Here is a 23,789-nt window from a genome sequence, read left to right as displayed (position 1 = left end):
ACCCACAAACATTGCTCAACTGAAAAGGAAGTGCGCCCTCTCCACCGTATGGCTCCCACTCCATCTGCAACATGTCCAAACAAGATGTTAGATGGTATATAATCCTTTTCAAAGCAGCATGGAAAATAAAATTTACTTACACTAGACGTCGTCAGCGTGTCTAGCTCGTTCGTGAACTCAATGTACGCCCGGTCTAACCTCGCATATGGAACCCTAACCTGGTCCCAAAGGTATGCCCACATCAGCTGCCGACTTGGAGGCTAACCTTGGAACCACTCACGATGAGCCAGAACCTTTGGACGACCAACTGGAAGACAAGCCCACATCCACAGCTGTAACAGGTACACGCATCCACCAAGTGACGGGTTGGACGAAGACCGACGACACCCCTCGCACAACTATTGGTATAGAAAACACAAGACTATAGAGCCCTAGTTGTAGTGACCCGCCTGGTCCTAGTCACTGAGGCAGTGGATCTACATCAAGGACGCACTGTCACCCATGGCATCGGGGAAGAGAACGCAGGCAAACAGGTGTAGGATCCATGCCCTACAGTAGTACCCAACTGTCTCCTTATTTACCTTCTTAGGGCACTGTGTGAACTCTTCCCGTAGCTAGGAGATGGGAACTCCAGAAGTGCGAGCCCCTTGCTCGCCAAGCTCATGCCCAAGGAAGGCCTCCACTCATGCTCTCCAGCCCTCTGACCTGCACTGCCTGGTGACTGGGTTGCCATGAATCCTTAAGCCTAGCATCTTCTGATAGTCCTAAAGCGTGACTGTCATCTCCCCAAAAGGTAGGTGGAAGCTGTGAGTCTCCGGCCACCACCTATATTAAAGACAAAGCAAGATTACTTGTCAAAAAGTCAATCGCATGAACAAATGGCCATGAATGGAGGCAATGATTCAATTTAATACCTGTCAACCAACGCAGTTATGGCCGCTGAGTTGAACTTGGGCAACCTACGATGGACCTAAAAAGAGATAACATCTAGGCCAGCTCTTTATAGGAAAGGAGTGTACCTGTCGTCGTACCGCATGTCCAAGAACCCATTGTGGGTTCTAGGATGAAGGAGTGGAAGGTCCTGCATTAAATAAAACATAGTCTCCTGTTACTTCACGAACACATGTACGCTCACCAAATTTTGAACAAAACTTATAGATTATTACCTACCCCAACGCTATGAGACGTGCTCGGTGGGTTGCCTCGTACGTTGGGTCGAGCAGGTGGAATTGTTCCATCCTAGAAAAAAGTGAATGAATTAGAATTTCAATATACAATGAAGCATGAACTTAGAAATGTATAAGTAATTGACACAAATACAAGCATAAATTGAGACATGCATAATTAATTAAATGAATACAATAAATATAAAATAATAAAATCAACCAATAGTCCCACCTCACCAATCTGTTAATGGCAACTTCGTGAATTGTGGCCAAGTCTACTGCACTTGCCGCACTCGTATTGCTCGGGGTCAGTAACAAATGGAGTTCCTCTCCCACACCTCGTTCTTCCGGGTATCTGATACATAACCATCCTGTGTCTCGTCCTCTGCCTTGATCCACACTTGTTCCAACGGTAAGTTGGATCTACAATGTACTTTGGCCCATCATATGGAGGCCACTCTCCAGGGTCCCGGAAAGACACGAAGCGAGGGCTCCATGTGTGCACAAGCGTGTCAACACTAAACCCGTGAGGTATCCTCCTCTTGATATTATAGTTGCGATGCCTAGCTGCTGCCACCAAATGAAAACATAGAAAGTGGTACTGCCTTGGTTTACCATAAGTGCACTTGAAATCTTGGAGGACAACCACATGTATACTCGACTCTCGGACCTCACCGTCGGACGTTGTACCACCCCTATGCTCGACCTGATAAGTCTCTGTGGCGTGGTCAAAGCATGTAACCTCATGTGTGCCAGCCCTTTCTCTTGTCTTCTCTAGGTGTGCCTTTGGTTTCAGAGCTCATATCTCTCCATCACTCCGCAACTATAATGCATGAGCGTGTCTATCGTTGAACCAGGCAACAAGCTTATAGAAGGTGAATTGAACGATTGCATTCACGAGCATACCACATATCCTCAATAGCAACTTATTGAATGACTTCGCTATGTTGCTGCACTAAAACTCGTACCTCCATCCACCGACGTCGTGAGCTCTCATCCATTTCTCCAAATCCCTTATCAAACCTGTGATCCATTGTCTACCTTCTGTATTTGATGCGGTTCTGACCTGCTCCAATTTTTCCTAAAAGTACTTGTCCTCAAGCTGTCGAGCAGCCTCCCAGAACAAATTAAAGTTACCCTTCACACTATCCTTTCGGAGTAGATTCTCAGCAAGGTACCGAGTACACCAACGATGGTGCAAAGGTACATACCCCTCTATCTGCTCTCGCATGGCATTAAGTATGCCCTGGTGCCTATCAGATATAACGCCAACCACCCTACCAGGCCCAACCACGTGTATCCGAACTAGCCTCAAGAACTATCCCCAACTGTCATTGTTCTCCTTCTCAACCAAAGCAAATGCTAAAGGAACCAACTTGTTATTTGAGTCACATGATATGGCTATAAGAAGTGTGCCCTAGTATTTGCCAATCAAGAACGTACCATCAATGGAGAAGATAGGACGACAATGCCTAAAGGCCCTGACACACTGAGGGAAGCACCAGAAGGCACGGAAGAATATCTGCCTCCCATCCTTCCATGCATTAGGTTTTGGGATGTACTCATAATGCATGCCTGGATTCACCGCTTTGATTGCATTGAAAAGAACTTATAGTTGCTCATACCCATCCTCCCAGTCCCCATATATCATCTTCCACGCTCGCTGCTTAGCCCTTCATGCTTTACCATAAGTTATCACATATCCTCCATACAACGCCTCAACGGTCCTGATAATTGTCTGCACCTTTATGTTGGGTTCTCCCTGCAAAATTCCCATCAACCGCTTGGCAATGAGGGTAGATGTTAACTGCCGATGCCTCAGTGTCAGCTCATGGTTAGCATAACTGTGTGGCCCAACAACTTTTGTGATCTTCCATTTTTTGGTTACCTGTTGCTTCCTTGAATAAACCCTCCATGAGTAGTATTCCTTGTCACACACAACTGTGTAACGGCGCTCTGCATATGAATGCAATACCCTGTAAGGCCTCTTTCGTATCACTGCAAAAGCCTGCAACCACCTCTTCAAAGCAGGGAGGTCATTGAACACCCTCCTATTCTCAATTACCATGTTAGGACCGGCCTTAGGAGCTTCTAGGAGCTCATCATCACGTCCTTCTGCAAACGCCTGATCAGAATGAGCAAGATCACTGAACTCGTGAACTCTAGGATCACGACGCCCGGGAAAGATACGCCTCATCATCTCAATATCACTCTCCGTCAGCTCTCCAACAGGGCGATCATCATCAGAATTAAGAGCCCTAGCCATCTTATATGGCTCCGAATCATGCATAATTTCAATACTATTAGAGCCACGAAATCCATCTCCAAAGTGCACTTGCGCAGCAACAGGGGGCACATCCACATTCTCAGGAATGTCTCCTGCAACATCAGTAGAGAAATAAGAAAAGAATAAAAGAAATAGATATAAGGAACGGGGTAAGCTCCCAAAAACCATGCGGTTAAGACACTTACTCAGATGATTCTGTGTCAAAGGGATCTCATAAGGAGGATCTGCCATGGAAACATGAGTCTGACAACCATCTCCAACTACCGCATTAGGGGTAGATTGAGCATCGGGAACCATAGGTGGAATCTGCACATGCAAATAAGGTTTCGGAACGGGAGGGTCGATGTGTGCCTAATGATCCAATGCTGGGGTAAACCCATGAGGGATGGGATCAACTAACACCTGACGCAGAACCATATCCAAACATTACAGCTGGCTCTTCATAGCCGATCTCACATAGTTCTCCCACTGATCCACATAACCAATTGAGATCATTCGCCTGAATATGTTGGGAGGAGAACCTAGGTGCAGTACACCATCAACTGCAATACCATCATCTCTAAGGCAATGTAGTTCCTCCCGAGCCCTTACAACCATCTCACTAAATGAAGGCCTATCATTGAATAGCACAGGCATGCTTTGCATGTCAACAAACTCAACATATCCATAGCGATCGCTTTTAACGATGTCTTCATGATATATGGTGACTAGGTTGTTCATCTAGTTCAAACACGTAACGAAACATATGTCATTTAGTCCAAATTAGACGATAGATAGTACCTAACAAGTATTTTCTAACTACAAACTAAGTAAATAAGATAATAACTACTTATATATGTATATACAGTGTACTCACTAAATAGCTAGATCATATGTAGTTAACTAAATATGTAACTATATATCTAAGTAGCTATCTAACTATATCTATGTACATATGCATCTATGTTTCTATCTATCGACATATATATCTCACTAGATCGACATATATATCAACTACCTGAGTCATCACATTAACTAGTAAATAACAAATGCCAACTAAGTAGGTACATTGCATATTCATAATTTTTACCTTTCCAACGACTGATCCGCGGACATTGACGGAGTCACAGCGAACGATGGGCATGGGTCAGGCCGACGATCCGGACCGGCGGTGGCACGGCCGCCCGCTGTAGGTGGCAGGGTTGGCGATGGCGCGGCCGTCGACAGCGGTGGCGCGCGGCGAGTCCGGCTCGACGGACGCGGGAGGCACAGCGGCTGCGGCCGAGGGTGGCAGTGGAGGGCGGCAAGGCGGGGCGAGGTCGACGATGGAGGGCGGCAAGGCGGGCCGCGGCCGAGCCAAAGCGAGGCTAAGGTGAGGACAGCGGTGGAGGGCCGCTGGCCGCGGCCGCGGGGCGCGGGCCATCCGCTAGGGCGCGGCGCGGGGCGGCCGCGGGGCTCAGGGCGCGGGCGCGACGCGGGCGAGGGAAGCCGGTGGAGGCAAGGGCGCGGGCAGCGGCGGCGGTGACGGCGGAGCTCGGCTCTGCTAGGGCGAGAGAGGGAGAGGAAGAGAGGCTCGGGGCCCATAGGTATTAAAGGCTCGGCGCTCGGCGCCAGAGTGACTGGCGTCGAGCTCACTGCCATGTCATCTACCGTGCCTCGGCGCCGCGCCAGAGTGACTGGCGTCGAGCTCACTGCCATGTCATCTACCGTGCCTCGGCGCCAGAGTGACTGGCGCCGAGCTCACTGCCATGTCATCTATCGTGCCTAGGAGCTCGACGCCAGAGACGCTGGCGCTGAGACGTGTTAGCTCGGCGTCTATTTTCTGAATTATTTTTGCCAGGGGTTTATTTGTGAGAAACTAAAAAAAAAGGTTAAAATATAAAAAATTCGGGTGGCGCGACTGGTTTTGCCGTGATGCCGTCCGTTCCGTTCTAGTTCCCGTTCTTCCTCCACCTAGTCCCACTGAAGCTGGGCCCCGCACCCTTCGTTTCTCACTGTCACATGGTCCCATTGATACCAGGAGCCACTGACTAGTAGGCCCCACGTTCTCCGGCCCGCTTCCTCTCCAACCCTCTCTCCTCCGTGCCGCCGCGCTTTTCTCCTCCCGCGCCCCTCCGCGAGCTCCCTTCCTCTCGCGCTCCCGCCGGCGACAGGCTCCAGCCAGAGTTTGGTAGATCAGGGTGCTGTGCCGGCACGCATGGAAGGGATGGAGGACCTCGCGGGTTCGCGTGGCGGCGGGGGGTGCGGTGGTCTTGACGCGCAGATCGAGCAGCTCATGGAGTGCCGCCCGCTCCCAGAGACGGAGGTGAGGCGTGCCACCCAATCCCCTTCCATCTGGCTTGTTTGATTCGCGGCGAGATCTGGGAGGCTTATGACGGCCGGTTTCGGCGGGGGAGTTTCTTTAGGGTTAGATCGTTTTCGGGAAAGATGACGCCTTTTCTGTGGTGCGGGTTTCGCCGGCTGCGGTAGATCTCTCATGTCTTTACGTCATTGAGTGGAATAAATCCTGCAGCTTTTTGTGCTCCTACGGCTTCTGGATCAGAATATGCTATAGCAGCTTATGCCATAGATGCCGAATCTAGCCCTGCTCTGTGTTTTGGTACCACTAAACCTGAATTTATGGTGGCTGTATTTGTCATTGTATCGACATTCTTGCTACTTTATGGCCTGCACTGCTGTTTGGTTCCGGTGATAGGATTGGAATGCTTTTTTAACTGCCTGGAGCATTGGCAGGTTAAAACACTGTGTGAGAAGGCCAAGGAGATATTAATGGAGGAAAGCAATGTTCAGGTACGGCAGATCTCTCACACAATTATTCAGCTTGACCTTTTGTTTTTGGTGCTACAATGTTTGTCTCTTCATTGCCTATCATAACATTAATGGTTTTGGGGCCTAAGGTTGGTTGGGGAATATAGTGAATGCATGCTCTACTTAGTTTGGGTAACATCATCCTCAGTGATAATCTATTTGTAATTTGTAATTGAATGTTATTATATTAGTATTTATGTGTATGTATAGAGGGAACCGACATCATATGCAGGAAGAATTGAAAATTTTGTGCCCTTTTTCTTGGGCGTCCCATGAAAGAAGTTGACCTTTTTGGAGTTTAATACCTTAAGGGTACTGGTACCTTCCACCTGTGGAATATACAGTCAACACTCTATGTGCTGGTTGGCATGCAAAAGTGATTTAATGACAAACGAGAGGGAAAGTATGGGTGCCTCACTATTGGCTAGGTAATCCCAAGTTTGTGCATGTACTTTCAAGCTAATAATGCTGTATTTATTATTTGCATATTTGTTTAATGTTTCAAGTTTCTTTTGGTAAGTTTTGACCCCTTATGAGTGCTGTGTGTATAGCTACAACCAAAAGGATGATCTGATGTGTTTACACTTTATTCCATTTGATTAACTGTTAGTTTCTGGTGTGAAGTTTGATGCGCCAAGTAGAATTTTATCTGTGACCACAGCCAAAGAATGCATGCTTTACGTACATTTGACATGCATGCAACTATGCTGTTTTATGTTCCAGCAGAAGCTGTTTTAACTTGGTCTTTTTATGCTATATATGTACAGCCAGTTAAAAGCCCTGTGACAATTTGTGGTGATATTCATGGCCAATTCCATGATCTTGTAGAACTTTTCCGGATTGGTGGGAAGGTACTCAGTACACTGTGCAATCTTTGTGCATTATATCACTCTTTGCACTTTTGATGCTGTTCATTTCATTCTCCGAGAGCTGACAGATCATTCTTTGTTGTTTACCAGTGTCCAGATACAAATTATTTGTTTATGGGTGATTATGTGGACCGTGGCTATTACTCTGTTGAGACAGTAACGGTAAGATCTAGCCTGATAGTTGCATTTGTTTTTTTTATGGTAATAGAAGACCAATGTTCCCATGTTTAATTTTCATTGGCTGCTGTGTTGGTTTCATTCCACCCCTATTTTTAATTTTCTATCTATTTTTATTTTTCTATCTAACGCATTTAACTTCGACAAAAGGGTACCACAGAAGCTAAAAGACAAGTTTTATAGGACGGCGATTAGACCTGCTATGTTGTATGGTGCATAATGTTGGCCTACGAAAAGACGACATGTTCAACAGATAAGTGTCGCGGAAATGCGTATGTTGCGTTGGATTTGCGGTCGTACAAGAAGGGATCGAGTTCGGAACGATGATATACGTGATAGATTAGGGGTAGCACCAATTGAAGAAAAGTTTGTCCAACATCGGTTGAGATGGTTTGGACATGTCCAACGGAGACTTCCAGAGGCACCGGTGCGTAGTGGAATCCTAAGCCAGGATAGTAACGTGAAGAGAGGCTGAGGAAGACCGAAGTTGACTTGGGTAGAGGCAATAAAAGGAGACTTGAAAGGATGGAATATACCCAAAGACTTAGCCTTAGATATGAGTGCTTGGAAGACAGCTATTCACGTGCTTGAACCTTGATTGCTTCTGCTGGGTTTCAACTCTAGCCTACCCCAACTTGTTTGGGACTTAAAGGCTTTGTTGTTGTTGTTGTTGTTGTATCTAACGCATTTAACTGTCAAATTCATAAGTTATATGTGCAGTGTTTTTCTTGAATAGCAGGGAGATCTATAGTCTAAGTCTAGCATGCATAATTGATAATTCAATGTTGTCGTGTGGACACTCACAAATCACCGCTGTTGTCACCCTAATTTCCTTTCCACTGTTCATAGAATGTTCTTTTTCTTATCTCTTTGCCACTTTTCTGTTAGTGTGATTTTCTCTATTTCCTTTGTTTAGTAAATGGCTGTAAATTGTTTCTTTTTGTTCTATTGTTTTTGTTATCTAGAAACAAGAACAAGAGCAGAACATAAGTTGCAGATGATTTGGCTAGTGCCAGTTTTTACTCCGCAAATTTCCCCTGAAGTTTGGCATTAGCAGTTTGTTGCAAGGGTACTATACTGCTATGGATATGTTTGATCGGCGCCCCAGTGCACCCTGCCAATACAAACGGAATGAAATCCTTGTAGAATATTTTGAACTAAACCAAATGTGTGTCCAATTTTAGCAACCATTACCAAAAATAGGATTATTTATGAAAGTAAGCATATCTATTGATAAATTGATTCTATTGTGTTAATGAATTTTCTGTTAGTCATTATTTGTTGACATGATATAGTGGCCATCGCGCAGCTTTTGGTTGCACTTAAGGTGCGGTACCCACAACGCATCACAATTCTTCGTGGAAACCATGAGAGTAGGCAGGTACGGTAACTCCACAACGTCTATGAAATTATTTACTCTTTCATTAGTTAGTGTTACCTTTTCTTTAGCTACTGTCTGATTTGTATGCATATAGAATCGTGCCTACTCTTACGTATATCTCACTCAAAATTATTTGCTCCTTCATTAGCTAAAATACAAACTTTCTCATTTTGTTTATTAGTGTTACCTCTCTTTAGCTATATTCTGATATGAATGCATATAGAATAACGCCTGCTCTTTGTTGTAAATCTCACTTGAATTCTGTATTTCATTTGAGGAATCTTCAATTTTTGCAGATCACACAGGTGTATGGCTTCTATGATGAATGCCTACGAAAGTGAGTTATTTAGGTGCTTGAAAATCACCTACTTATCTACTCTTATTCCTTGTGTAGCCTGTGTACTGCAGCATCACATTCATACTAGAAGACTGCCAATGACTTAGGATTAGGAAAAGGGCGTACCCAGTGCAGAGAGCTCCCGCTCTGTGCGGGGTCTGGGGAAGGGTGTTAGTGGCAAGCCTTACCCTCGCCTGTGCAATGGGCGGAGACCGCGACTCGAACCTGGGACCTTCCGGTCATAGGCGGTAAGACTCTACCGCTTGCACCAGGCCCGCCCTTCACTTGGGATTAGGAAAGTCTGGCAGAAATTTAGAGCACCTAACCTTAGGCTACTTAATTGCCCCACGGTGATCATAAGACTGACAACTTAGAGATCTTATACCATAGCTGAATACTGTAAGCAACTCCAAGAGCCTCTTTATACCCTTCTTTATTGATAGGAATAGAGATTTTGGTGAAAAATGTCCTCCAACAGCTTCTTTAATTAGATCTCCAAATATTGTCATCATCTATTTCGGATTTCTCGTTAGTCAAAGATGGAGAGCGGGGTTGGCTCTCTAGAGTGCGCACAAGGTATAGAGAAGTTGGAGCGTGGAAAGATATAGAGCGATTTTTATTCAAATGGCTCTCCAAATGATGATTTAGAGAGTGATTTAAGAAAGACTATTGGAGGTGCTCTAAGGATGCATATCTATCTCTGCATGCAAGCTATCCGCATCTCTTTGTGCAAGCTATCCATTTCATCAAACCACATCATCCACCAACATGCATTTAGTTGTCCACATCAGCAAAATTAGCCATCTAATTTTCATTCCAAATCATCCACAATCCCCGCAGCAAAGCTCAGGGCATCCTTCTTGTATTATGTATAAAAAACCAATCATGGGGGAGAGATGGCCCCCTGGCATTGCTCAGAGGGGTGTTTGTGTTGTACCTAACCCTTTGCCTGCTTGGAACAAGCTAGCCAGAAATCTCAGGGAGGCACCCACATTTGGGAGTGCCTGGTTTTGAGCTCACGTGTGCTGCCTCCATGATAAGAGACTGCCAACCTAGTGTTATTTCAGTTCACTGTGTAATAGTTACAATGTATATGCTTCCTTTTCTCTATAGAGTGCATTTGCCATGGAGAGTATCTTTTTGTTGTCTAGTATATTTGAAATGTCCTATTAATCATGCCCCATAACATTAGCAAAGGAAGTTCAAATCTGTCTGATTATTTGTTATGAAATGGCTACGGATAGGTGGATTAGCAGAGAGACCCCGGATAGCCGCCCTTCCTCAGGGACTATCTTAGGATTTCTTCTTGCTTGACTCTAACTGACCCATAAGTAATATCCTAACGGAGTCAATCTATCTTATCCCTTTCCTAACCGAGTCAATCTATCTTATCCCTTTCCTAACTTATCTCTTTCCTAACTAATCCTAATCAATCTAATCTCATCTGTTACTGTTCACGCGGTACAGTACCACGTGGGCCCCTGGGCCGGCTCCACTTGCCATAACATTATTATTGTAGTGCTCTGTGATGGATAAGTCTCATGTGTGGTTGGTCTTTGTGGGGCTGTGCTGCTCACATGGTCCTTGTGGCTGTTTTTCTGTTTTTAGGACGGCATCTTAGACTATAGGACAGCATCTTAGAGGACAGCATTTTAGACTAGAGGACAACATCTTAGCTAGGACAGCATATTAGCATCTTAGACTAGCATCTTGGCATATGCTTGGCTGGCTAGCAGCCTATAAATATGTAACCCCAACCCCTCAGGTTGGTATGGCATTTGTGTGAGCTTGTGTGAGAAATAGACAAGAAAATTGCCCCAACTCCTAGTGTCATCCTCTCTCGATGAGAGTAAGAATTCTCCTACTCTCAAGAGTGAGAATTCAACGACTAACAACTGGTATCAGAGCCGTAGTATCCTGTAGCCTGAGCATCTCCTGCTCATCCCCTTGCCCAGCCTCGCAACAGCCCCAGCTGAGAGTAGCAGCAGCTCCGGCCGCTCCTGTTCACTCCTCTCCCAGCTCGTCTGAAGCAGCCCTCTCCCCACGCAGCAGCCCCCCGGTAGCGCGTCATGTCCGCAGGGCAGTCTCAGCGCTCGGTCGCCTCGAGCACGCGGCGTCGGCAGGAGGCCGAACTTGCCGCAGCAGAGGAACGCGAGCGAGCGGCGGCAGAGACCGCTGCGGCGGCGGCAAGGGCGTCGAGGTTGGCAGCGGCGGAGCTGGCAGCAGCCAGAGCGGAGGCGGAAGCGGCGGCGGCGGCGAATGCATCGCGTGCGGCGGCGGCGGAGGTCGAGGCTCGGCGCGGCAGCATCGGCAGCTCCATTTCCGCTGACGACACCGCCGACGCAGACCTCGAGCTGCTAGAGAGGGAGGCACCGCGAGCGCGGGCGGCGCAGTGGGCAGCCGCGCACGTCCATGAGCGTGGCGGCAGCCCAGACAGGCGCGGACGCGCTGGCGGCGCTCCTGGAGGAGGCGCGCACGGCGGTGGCGCTCCTGGGGCAGCCGCGCACGCCCACGAGCGCGGCGGCAGCCCAGACAGGCGCGGACGCGCCGGTGGCGCTCCTGGAGGAGGCGCGCACGGCGGCGGCGCTCCTGGAGGAGGCGCGCACGGCAACGGTGGCGGACGGGTCGATGGAGAGCGCGGCCTTCACAGGCAGCGTGGCTCTCTCTCCCCGGATCGGTACCGACGGGTCGATGGAGAGCGCGGTCTTCACAGGCAGCGTGGCTCTCTCTCCCCGGATCGGTACCGTGGTTACCACGGGCTCCAGGCTGTTGTCAGGGACGTCGGTCCCGGCGGTGGGTGGCCTACCCTCACCAAGACCAACTACGTCGAGTGGGCTGCGGTGATGAGGGTAAAGCTCCAGGTGCGGCACATGTGGGAGGCAGTCCGGTATGGCGACGTCGACTACGACCTAGATTGACGGGCGCTGGATGCTCTCATCGCTGCAGTCCCGCCCGAGATGCAGTTCTCGCTTACCAGCAAGCGGACTGCCAAGGAGGCTTGGGACGCCATCGCTGCGGCACGCATCGGCAGCGACCGCGCCCGCAAGTCCACGCTGCAGGCACTTCGCAAGGAGTGGGAGAACCTGGCCTTCAAGCCAGGTGAGGACGTTGATGACTTTGCTCTCCGTCTCAACACCCTGTTGCAGAAGATGGTGCAGTTCGGCGACGACACCTACGGCGAGGAGAGAGCTGTCGAAAAGCTCTTCCGCTGCGTCCCCGAGAAGTACAAGCAGATGGCTCGCTCGATCGAGTCGCTGCTGGATCTCTCCACGATGTCGATCGAGGAGGCGATAGGTCGCCTCAAGGTCGTCGACAGTGATGAGCCACAGTCCCTCTCGGGGCCCATCACCACTGGCGGGAAGCTCCTTCTCACTCGGGAGCAGTGGCTTGCCAGCCAGGGTGACCGGAGGAAGGGGGAGCCTTCTTCCGCGACAGGCGGCCGCAAGCGTGGCAAGCCGCGCAAGGCGCGCAGAGACGCCCAGGCCGGGGCGCGAGGACATGCCGAGGGTGATGCCCGCGGAGGCGCCCAGGGCGGCGCCGCCGGCAGGCACAAGCCGGCACGAGACGACACCTGCCGCAACTGCGGCCAGCTTGGCCATTGGGCCAAGTACTGTCGACAGCCACGACGCGGCCAAGCCCACGTCGCACAGGCGGAGGAGCCGGCTCTGTTCATGGCACATGCCAGCATCGAGCTACCTCCAGCGGCACCGGCCGCAGCGGCTCTCCTCCACCTCGACGAGCCAAAAGCACACGCCCTCCTCGGCGACAGCTCCGGCAACGACAAGACTGACGGGTGGTGCCTCGACACCGGCGCCACCCATCACATGACCGGTCGACGGGAGTTCTTCACCGAGCTTGACTCTAGCGTTCGAGGCTCCGTCAAGTTTGGGGATGCCTCCGGCGTGGAGATCAAGGGCGTCGGCTCCGTCATCTTCACCACCGTGTCTGGTGAGCACAGGCTGCTCACCGGAGTCTACTACATCCCCGCGTTGAGGAACTCCATCATCAGCTTGGGACAGCTGGATGAGAACGGTTCGCGCGTGGTGGTTGAGGACGGAGTCATGAGGATTTGAGATCGTCGTCGTCGCCTTCTTGCCAAGGTATCCAGAAGCGCAAATCGACTCTACGTTCTTAACGTGCAGGTGGCACAACCCCTCTGTCTCGCTGCTCGTCGGGACGACGAGGCGTGGCAGTGGCACGAGCGTTTCGGGCACCTTCACTTTGAGGCCCTGAAGCGGCTCAGTGCCACGGAGATGGTGCGAGGCCTGCCGTGCCTCGACCATGTGGAGCAGCTCTGCGACGTCTGCGTGTTGACGAAGCAGAGGCGACTCCCCTTTCCCCAGCGGGCGAGCTTTCGAGCCAAGGAGAGGCTCGAGCTTGTGCACGGGGACTTGTGTGGCCCGGTGACACCGGCCACACCGGGAGGACGACGCTACTTCCTGCTGCTCGTCGACGACCTCTCCCGCTACATGTGGGTGATGGTCCTCGGCAGCAAGAGAGAGGCTGCGGACGCCATCAGGCGCGCGCAGGCTGCTACGGAGGCGGAGTGCGGCCGCAAGCTGCGCGTGCTGCGCACCGACAACGGCGGCGAATTCACGGCGGCTGAATTCGCGTCGTACTGCGCTGACGAGGGCATTCAGCGCCACTACTCCGCGCCGTACAGCCCGCAGCAGAACGGCGTCGTCGAGCGGCGCAACCAGACGGTTGTGGGGATGGCTCGGGCCCTCCTCAAGCAGAGGGGGATGCCGGCTATCTTCTGGGGAGAGGCGGTGGTGACGGCCGTCTACATCCTCAACCGCTCGCCTACCAAGGCGCTCGACGGCAGGACGCCGTACGAGGCTTGGCATGGGCGCAAGCCGACGGTCTCCCACTTGCGGGTCTTCGGCTGCCTCGCATTCGCCAAGGAGCTTGGCCACATCAGCAAGCTCGACGACAGGAGCACTCCGGGAGTGTTCATCGGCTACGCGGAGGGCTCGAAGGCCTACCGCATCCTCGACCCGAAGACACAGCGTGTGCGCACGGCGCGCGACGTTGTGTTCGACGAAGGGCGAGGATGGGCGTGGGACAAGGCAGTGGACGACGGCTCGGCTCCGATGTACGACGACTTCACTATCGAGTACGTCCACTTCGAGGGAGCTGGGGGAGTAGGCAGTTCTTCTTCGACGAGCGTGTCTACCCCAGTCTCCGAGCCTCCAACGACCCCGGCACCTGCTACTCCGACAGCACCACGCTCTCCAGCCAGGACCTCGGCTGCGATGAGCTCTTCGCCGGCTCCACCACAGCCGGCAACGCCACGCACTCCAGCACCGACAAGCACCACTCCGGGCACGTCTACTCCACCACCAGCTCGTGTCGAGCACGGTCCGGTTGAGCTCGCTACTCCGCTCTCTCACGACGAGGAGCGCATCGACGCGTACCACGACGGTGAGCCGTTGCGGTACCGTACGGTGGAGAACCTTCTCGGCGACCAGCCGGTGCCGGGACCGGTGCCTCACGACCTAGAGGCGCAGTTGCACCTTGCGTGTGACGACGGCGAGCCTCGGTCGTTTGCAGAGGCCGAGAGACACGCGGCATGGCGCGCCGCGATGCAGTTGGAGATGGATGCGGTTGAGAAGAACCGCACCTGGGAGCTTGCTGACCTTCCTCGTGGTCACCGCGCGATCACCCTTAAGTGGGTGTACAAGTTGAAGAGGGATGAAGCCGGCGCCATCGTCAAGAGGCTCGCTTGGTGGCACGAGGTTTCGTGCAGCAGGAGGGGGTCGACTTCGACGACGCTTTTGCTCCCGTGGCCCGGATGGAGTCCGTGCGACTCCTTGCGCTAGCTGCCCAGGAGGGCTGGCGTGTTCACCACATGGACGTCAAGTCGGCGTTCCTTAACGGCGACTTGAAGGAGGAGGTCTACGTGCACCAGCCGCCGGGATTTGCGATCCCCGGCAAGGAGGGCAAGGTGCTCCGCCTGCGCAAGGCCCTCTATGGCTTGCGGCAGGCACCGAGGGCGTGGAATGCCAAGTTGGATTCCACGCTAAAGGGGATGGGCTTCGAGCAAAGCCCGCACGAGGCGGCCATCTACCGACGGGGCAATGGAGGAAATGCCCTGCTGGTGGGTGTCTACGTCGACGACTTGGTGATCACCGGCACCAAGGATGCGGAGGTGGCGGCATTCAAGGAAGAGATGAAGGCCACCTTCCAGATGAGTGACCTGGGGCCTCTCTCCTTCTACCTGGGAATCGAGGTGCACCAGGATGACTCCGGGATCACGCTTCGACAGACCGTCTACGCCAAGCGCGTCGTTGAGCTAGCTGGGCTCACCGATTGCAACCCAGCTCTCACTCCGATGGAGGAGAGGCTGAAGCTGAGCCGCGACAGCACGACGGAGGAGGTGGACGCTACACAGTACCGGCGCCTTGTGGGGAGCCTTCGCTACCTCGCCCACACACGGCCGGACTTGGCATTCTCCGTCGGCTACGTTAGTCGGTTCATGCAGCGACCGACGACGGAGCACCAGCAGGCTGTGAAGAGGATCATCCGCTACGTTGCGGGGACTCTCGACCACGACCTCTACTACCCGAGGTGTCCTGGGGCGGCACACTTCGTCGGGTACAGCGACAGCGACCACGCCGGCGACATCGACACCAGCAAGAGCACGAGCGGGATCCTCTTCTTCCTCGGCAAGTGCCTCGTTAGCTGACAGTCGGTCAAGCAGCAGGTGGTGGCCCTGTCCAGCTGCGAGGCCGAGTACATAGCGGCCTCCACCGCTTCGACTCAGGCGCTCTGGCTCGCTCGACTGCTTGGTGATCTCCTCGGCAGAGACACTAGAGCGGTGGAGCTCAGGGTGGACAGCAAGTCCGCTCTGGCCCTGGCAAAGAACCCCGTGTTCCACGAACGCAGCAAGCACATCCGGGTGAGGTACCACTTCATCCGAGGCTGTTTGGAGGAAGGGAGCATCAAGGCGAACTACATCAACACCAAGGACCAGCTTGCGGACCTGCTCACCAAGCCCCTTGGGAGGATCAAGTTCCTTGAGCTCTGCTCCAGGACCGGGATGGTTCAACTATCCCACAAGACGACGCACAAGACTTAGGGGGAGAATGATGGATAAGTCTCATGTGTGGTTGGTCTTTGTGGGGCTGTGCTGCTCACATGGTCCTTGTGGCTGTTTTTCTGTTTTTAGGACAGCATCTTAGACTAGAGGACAGCATCTTAGAGGACAGCATCTTAGCTAGGACAGCATATTAGCATCTTAGACTAGCATCTTAGACTAGCATCTTGGCATATGCTTGGCTGGCTAGCAGCCTATAAATATGTAACCCCAACCCCTCAGGTTGGTATGGCATTTGTGTGAGCTTGTGTGAGAAATAGACAAGAAAATTGCCCCAACTCCTAGTGTCATCCTCTCTCGATGAGAGTAAGAATTCTCCTACTACCAAGAGTGAGAATTCAGTGACTAACACTCTGATTCATCATGTTGTTCTTCTACTCATTCTGGATAAACTCAAAAACTTGTTAGTTCTTCTGTTTATCGTTGTTGACTACAATGTGTTTAGCTTGATTCTTTTTGTTTGACTCTGTTGTACTGTCTTTGATTCTTCAAAACAGATATGGCAGTGCAAATGTCTGGAAGATCTTCACTGATATTTATGATTATTTTCCGTTGACAGCATTGGTACGTGCGCTCAGCTTTAAGCCCTTTTCCTTTCTTTGTAAACCCTTAGTCCCTCGACTCATGCAATTGTATTTCTTTTATGAAATTGATCCATCATACCTGTTAAAATACTGCGAGTTTAAGCTACTTTCCACACGTGCTACTTTGCCAACTTAATTCTGCAACTGTCTTTCGTTAGACATTAAGTGCTGCAAGGTTAAGCTTATTTTGTCATTCACATGTGCTATTTATTAACTTAAGGCTTAACTACTCTCAAAAAGATAGAAGAAAGGCTGCTAAGGAGGTGATGTGCCGAAGCACCCATCGTCATATTTGTTTTCCATTCTCTTTGCAGTCCAGATAAATATGTATGTGAATATGACATTTGAAATACTAGAAATGGTCTGATGGACTTACTACACATTCTGTTTGATGTTTAAATCTTTATGCTACGATTTCTACTCTCTCAGCTCCATGGCTTAATTTAATGGCCGTTTGTTTTATTCGTTCAGAAATCATTTTGACGTTGCATTTCTTCTCTGCTTGAAGGTGGAATCAGAAATTTTCTGCCTCCATGGCGGTTTATCTCCATCCATTGAGAATCTTGATAGTGTTCGTAGTTTAGATCGTGTCCAAGAGGTCCCTCATGAGGGACCTATGTGTGACCTTCTATGGTCTGATCCAGACGATCGATGTGGCTGGGGCATATCTCCTCGGGGTGCTGGATACACTTTTGGCCAAGTACTTGATATACCATATCTTCTAATTATTGCCATACTCTTTCTTCAGTTTTGTCCTCAACTGTTGGCTTTCATTTTCAGGACATATCGGAACAGTTTAATCACACCAACAATCTTAAACTTGTAGCTCGGGCTCACCAGTTGGTTATGGAGGGATACAACTGGGCACATGTAAGTTTTCACTTTTCAGCATGGATTAGCATATACCATTTGTTTACTTGATATGATCCTATGATTTCTTAATCCAAATTCACAGGAACAAAAGGTGGTGACCATATTCAGCGCACCTAATTACTGTTACCGGTGTGGCAACATGGCATCCATCCTCGAGGTTGATGATTGCAGGAATCACACATTTATTCAGGTAACTGGTTCTTCATTGTTTCAGGTTACATTCTTTCTTATTGTTCGTTTTGTTTCCTTGGTAGTTGGTAGGGTTAGGTGTAGCTGCTTTCTGTAGTCTGTACATGTAACATTATAGAAAACTAGCCAATACCCCACGCGTTGCCGCAGGTCAATCAAAGATAATGATTGGTTCAGTACATTATTTTGTTCTACATATTTGCTGTTTGTGACACTATAAAAACATATATGAAGACTTGGTTAACTACCTATTATAAGTACCTGAAAAAGAAAGGCTACACCTCAAATAGGTGCTAAAAATAATTGATCGCAGTATGACACTGTTAATCTTAGAGTAAGGCTGAAACTATTATGAAGTGGCAAATTTGGACAATTCCATATGGGGATTCGAGCAAATTATTCCTTTATGATGAGGTTCCACATAAGCGTCAGGGATTCATTATAAATATTTGCACTATAGAGGGAATATGTGACAACCTTTGATGCAAAATGACATATGACGAACTGCAAGGTGAAGCCAATATCATATGAATTGTTTGGTTGAAACAGCATGTCATATGCAGTAGTTTTCAAGTTTCAATGCAATTGAAGAGCGGGAGGGGACTGGCATATTGTAGTAACATATCTCAGTTATACCATGGCAGAAGAGACCTCAACTGCAATGCAAAGTAGATATCATATAAATGGTTGGCTCGAAATGGCATGTCATGTACACTATTCTTCGAAGCAAGAATTAGAAAAAAAAAACTAGTCAGTTGAAAAGAAGTCTAAGAGGGTGCGGCATGAAGCAACATCGGTACTGTATGTTATATACACCTTGTTAATCTTTTACAGAGTGTGAAGACCAGAAATTTGATGACGCTATCCAGATTTGAGAGGTACTGCATTTTTTTTCTTAGACAGATAAGCAGAATGGGGCGTGGTGAAATCTAGATCCAAGCAACCAACAACTATACAACAGCCTTAATAGAGCCGAAGTAAGAAAACTATTTTTGAAAACTATTATTTTAGATGGTAGATTAAATATCACGGATCAACAGTAATGTCTGAGGAAGAATAACACGGATAAGTTCAGTTTTATTAATAATAAGGCAAGATAGCATCCGAAGCATCTTGAACAGAGGTGGCTGCACTATATGCGAAGCAAATACGATGGAAATGGAACCATAACAATCTAGGGGAACCATAACAGAGGTGCTGAGTAGCAGCCAGAAAGGGGAATCATAAGTTACGTTTGTATTTCGGGGGTGTAAAAATCAGCACACATAGGACTAAGATATGGAACCATTTTTTAGCAATCTAGGAGAACATGCAGGCGGTAACATAAGAATTGCTGCTATAAGCACTTATCAAACTGACGTGGTGCAACCATCTTAGCAACCCAAAGGAAGCACCATCAGCAATCAATCAGTGAAACAAAGATTGGCAGCCAACTTATCTTAGCAAGTCGATTTATAATAGAAGGTAGACTCATTGAAAAGGAGACTTTCAGCAATCTAACAGAGGGTAACTATGACTATATTATTTGTAGTAATTCAGGATGGCAGACTAATTATATCAAAGATATGATTTTGCAGGGAGCAACCAGAAAACCTTGATAATATAATCACACAATGGTCATGTAGAAGAATGTATACGTTTTGTAGTTGATAAGACCTTTTTCTTTTAGACACATGCATATACCCATAAAGTACATAAGGTCGAATCATGATGGCGTGCAAATAAGAAAAAACTCACCAATATGATTAATGCTAAATTCTGATAGCTAAGATAAGTCAGTTTAGGATACCTCGGATTAGTTAAGGACAACATTTTGTCCTACCCAAATACCCAACAGAAACACACGAACCATTTTTTTTTGGCCCTGCAAAAAACATATAAAGATATTCATGAGGAAAGGATCGTAACTGGTGTGCCGATGCACCCATTTGCAGAGATCTTTAAGCAATTATCCCTGCAACTCAAACACAACAAAGTATATATATTAGAAATTTATTTTATCAATGTGTGATACGAAACCAAATGATTAGATGTAGCAGCAAACTGACAGTAAGTTACCTGACCATCATTACTAAGAATCATGTCTTCCCTACACTTGCCAACTTCTGTAGAAATACTAAATGGTTCAGGTGCTGGAACTGTACCCAAAAAAAAAAAAAAGAGAAGACATTAGTTGGATCGTAGGAGTCTAGAAGAGTTTCATGACACAGCATGGACAAATATTTGACAGGGCAAAAAATATGAAAGTGCAGGGGTCGAGCAAGTATGTGCCTGAAAAAACAGTCAAGTTTCAATGGTTGACTTCGGCGTCCGGAATGTCTAGAACGAAATCGAAGGCTGTGGGAAAGCCATCACCAAAGCCCAGTAGCTCTACACCCAGCAAACTGTCGTCCGCAGGGGCAAGCTGTGGAAATAATCCCATGAAATGAAAGCAAACAAAATGTTGGAGGTACAATGCTTGACTAACAAATACTAAGGAGCAATTGAAAGGGCATGTAATAGGCCTCTGGAAATAATCCTATAGAATGAAAAAAAAAGTCAAGGTACAATGTCTGTGCTTCTGTTGGGTTTCAACTCTAGCCTACCCCAACTTGTTTGGGACTTAAAGGCTTTGTTGTTGTTGTTGTTGTTGTTGGAAGGTACAATGTCTGTCTGAGAAATAAACATGGCTTACCTGCAGTAGTTCACACTAACATAGTTTGTAAGTTTGAGGAAGCCACCAGTCATGGTCTCGTGGATGTTCCAGAAGATCGGAAGCTCTGTAGTAGGAGGGGGCAAAACAGCAGCCAAACTGGAACGTGGGATACGTAGCTTTTACAAATAAGAAACTGAAGGAAATTGAAAGAGAATAAAAATTAATACCTGGAGCCATGAGGAAAGGGAACTAATGACAGGTTCTTGCCTGTGTTACAAGGTAGATGGCGACCTCTCCTAATCCTTGAACAGCGGGTTCAGAATGGGCAGAAAAGTGAGGAGGTATGGCAGCAACATGAGGTGGGTGGGAGGAGCGGCAAAGCATAGGTGAGCTGTGGAGGAGGATGAACACATCGAGCGGCGAATCGGACGGAGCGGCGAATCGGCGAAAGCGGGAGGATGGCGGCCGCAGCGGTGGCGGGGGCCAGGCGCCGTGAGGGGGCGGAGCGGTGCGGGGAGCAGAGGAGGGAGCGCCCTAAGCAGCCAGCCGCGGCGGGGGCCGCCGCACGGCACTCATGGCAGCGTAGCATGTGGCGTACGGGCCCTGGAAGGCCGGGCCAAAGCTGCGCTCCCGGACGCTGCTGCCTCGGAGCGGATGTGCCGCGCGTGAGCGTTTGGTGGGGCTGGAGGTGCGTGACTCGTGAGGCTTCGGGATTGTTCTGTCGGTGGAGGCGTGAACAGACGACAGGCCTGCAGATGGTTTCGCTCGCAGATCGGACGGACCGTACAACACATCGACGTGGCCATTTGAGAAGGCAGAAAATGTAGTATAGGAATAAGGGTAATGGTAGATTGGTAATTTCACATGCTTGAAAATCAGAATAACAAGGAAATGCCTCTTCTTTTCTTTCTTTTTTTGGTTGCATTACTGTTGTGTTTGAAGTTACATTGGATTCTTTCCTGCAGTTTGAGCCCTCTCCTAGGAGAGGTGAACCAGATGTGACACGGAGGACACCTGATTATTTCCTTTAAGTTATTCTCCATACTATTTTGGATTTTGTCCAATATTGCAATAGTGATGCTGGTCAGTAACATTTTTGTTGGATCTATATGGTAACTTAACCGACCAGCAACAGTAAGAAAATGCAGAAGCTGCATATCCGCATTTGTCATTGCAAGAGGTGCTATCAGATCAACCTACATCCCAAACTGTCAAAAGATCCGCTTGTCTACCCAGTGGTGAATTGGCACCTCCCTTGGGCTTTGGCCCCATAGACCTTCACTGTTTCGAAGGTCGTTGGGACGTCGGAGCTTACATTTTCAGCGTAAGTTGCCTCAGTTCTGTCTTCTGTGTCAGCTAGTTTTTGTGGTTGTGTGATTGTTAGTTGTAACTTCTGTGATTAAATGACAACAGACAAGCTGATCTTGTTGCAAGAACTGGAAACAATGAATTCTGCTAGCTCTTCCATTGTTTCTTTATACGAGTGTTAGCCACTCTTCTCATGTAGCAGCAACACGTTTATCTTCAAGTTGTTCCGTCTCATTTTTGTCATGCTAATGCTCATGGTAATTAAATGAACAATGTTTGCTTCCCATCTTTCTTGGACGATCTTCTATGAACTAAACGAAAACTGCTGACAGCAAACCGAGGGCGTAAAGTGGTACAGATGTATGGCCTAAATTCGAGAAAAATGTGGGTCGCCTTCGCTTCGGAATTTTAGTTCATTACATAAGTGATCTCACGTTCAAAAAAATAAAGGATTAAGTCTACTTTTGCCTCTTAATTATTGGGTTCGTCTAATTTTGATTCTTAACTATAAAACCGTCTAATAATGATATCCCAACTATCAAAACCGTTTACTTTTAGCACCTGGGCGTGGGCAGGGCTGTTTTGCCCAACATGAAGCGGATTTGATCGTGCCACGCTGCTGATGATCATGCCACGCTGGCCCTCTCTTTCCTCCCGTTCCTGCATGCGTGAAGGAGACAACGGTGGTGAGCTGGCTATGGCGATGGCACGTCAGTACGCTACGGTGGCAGCGCACAAGCAGGCTACTCTGGCTGCTGCGGTGGCGCACGAGCAGGCTACGGCGACAGTCGCCTCCCTGCGCCAGACCAAGCTCACCATGGCCATTGCCATGGCCGGCGCTGAGCGGTGAGCGACAGAGGAGGGAGATCGAGGTGGTGACGGCGAGCGGCTCGGCCATGGCGGCTTGGAGCTCCGGCGAGGACAGGGGTTGCCGCCGCTGGGTTGCTGCTCGACGACCACGCCCAGCCGCTCGGCGCCGGCGGCGCTCTATCGTTGGTCAGCTCCCGCACCGCGGCCGCCGCGCCTTTCTCTTCTCCCTCAGCCGCACGTCAGCGCATCTCTCTTCTCCCCCAGCTCGCGTGAGCGGCTCGACAATGGTAGCTTGGAGCTCTAGCGAGGATAGGGGCTGCCGCCGCCGAGTTGCTGCTCAACGACCATGCCAAGCCGCTCGACGCCGGCGGCGCTCTGGCGTCGGTCAGCTCCTTCTCCAGCGAGTCCCTCGCTTGCGCCAACGCCGCGCCCGACTCTGCCGCGGAGCGCGCGCGCCTTCTCCAGCGACTCGGCCTCCGTTTGCGCCGTCGGCAGGTCCGCGAGCGCGGTCGCGCGGCGTTCCTTGACGTCATCGAGTTCCACCTTCGCCTTTGCCGCGGGCCTCTCGACTCCTCGATGACGTCTGGGTCTGCTCGGCCCGCGCCATCTCTAGGCCAAGCCTGAGCTCGTCGCCTCCAGGAAGGTGGAGGAGGCGCTGCGCTGTGGCCGCGCGGGCGAGACACGGTGGCCGCGCCGGCGGGATGCCATGGCCGAGCCCTCTTCGTCCCGTACGCACCTCTCCTCAACTCCTCTCCGCTGCCGCGGTTGTGGTCGCCGGGCTGCCGACGCACGTGGCCAGCAGGCCATGACCCGCCTCCCACCGAGCTGTAGCCGGCCTCGGGACTGCGTGGGCTAGGGCTGCTTGCCGGCCGGCCTCCTCCTACGACTGCGGGCGCGGAGGCCACATAGGGTGTAGCTCCGGCAACTATAGCAGGCAAGGGTCGGTGTCGAGATTTCTTCGACAAGGGACAGCTCTGACAGCTGCAGCAGTTAACATGAGGATGGAGAGGGAGGGGATGGGTGGTTGATGCTGTGCCCTACATGTCACTAGATGGAGGCCAACGTCCTACGTGGCGGTCAACGCCAGCGTGGTGTGGTCAAACCCACTCCACGTTGGACAAAACATCCCTAGCCACGTTCAGGTACTAAAAGTGAATGGTTTTGACAATTGAGGTACCAGCATTAGACGATTTTATAGTTGAGGATCAAAATTAGACGAACCCAATAGTTGATGGGTCAAAAGTGGACTTAATCAAAAATAAATTACACAAGTGATCTCATAGTCTC

The 23,789-nt window shown here is 49.8% G+C and overlaps 1 protein-coding gene across 3 annotated transcripts; it reads left to right on the top strand.

The window, feature by feature from the left end:
- The first annotated feature begins 5,485 nt into the window (after window positions 1-5,485).
- LOC136537364 (putative serine/threonine-protein phosphatase PP2A-4 catalytic subunit) lies at window positions 5,486-21,926 on the top strand. Of its 3 annotated transcripts, none has more exons than XM_066529358.1 (11): window positions 5,486-5,737; window positions 6,166-6,222; window positions 7,008-7,091; window positions 7,200-7,271; window positions 8,596-8,667; window positions 8,964-9,004; window positions 16,601-16,667; window positions 17,196-17,387; window positions 17,468-17,557; window positions 17,643-17,750; window positions 21,350-21,926. In XM_066529358.1, the coding sequence occupies exons 1-11, from the start codon at window positions 5,630-5,632 to the stop codon at window positions 21,413-21,415; spliced, it is 957 nt and encodes a 318-aa protein (XP_066385455.1). In that variant the 5' UTR covers window positions 5,486-5,629; the 3' UTR covers window positions 21,416-21,926. The 3 variants fall into 3 exon arrangements, with proteins under 3 accessions (XP_066385455.1, XP_066385456.1, XP_066385463.1); XM_066529359.1 differs by having other exon boundaries at window positions 20,668-21,926; XM_066529366.1 differs by having other exon boundaries at window positions 19,861-21,926.
- The last annotated feature ends 1,863 nt before the right edge of the window (window positions 21,927-23,789 follow it).

Source organism: Miscanthus floridulus, chromosome 1 (genome assembly GCF_019320115.1).
Source record: "Miscanthus floridulus cultivar M001 chromosome 1, ASM1932011v1, whole genome shotgun sequence".
In the NCBI taxonomy this organism is placed as follows: domain Eukaryota; kingdom Viridiplantae; phylum Streptophyta; class Magnoliopsida; order Poales; family Poaceae; genus Miscanthus; species Miscanthus floridulus.
The sequence above is the reverse complement of the archived record's forward strand: the minus strand, read 5'-3'. Positions and strand labels throughout refer to the sequence as shown.

Excerpts from the sequence above, each read along its gene's own strand:
- LOC136537364 (XM_066529358.1), top strand. The coding sequence starts at position 5,630 with ATGGAAGGGATGGAGGACCTCGCGGGTTCGCGTGGCGGCGGGGGGTGC. Across the intron at positions 6,223-7,007 it reads TGGAGGAAAGCAATGTTCAG|CCAGTTAAAAGCCCTGTGAC; the intron begins GTACGGCAGATC and ends ATATATGTACAG. Across the intron at positions 7,092-7,199 it reads TTTTCCGGATTGGTGGGAAG|TGTCCAGATACAAATTATTT; the intron begins GTACTCAGTACA and ends GTTGTTTACCAG.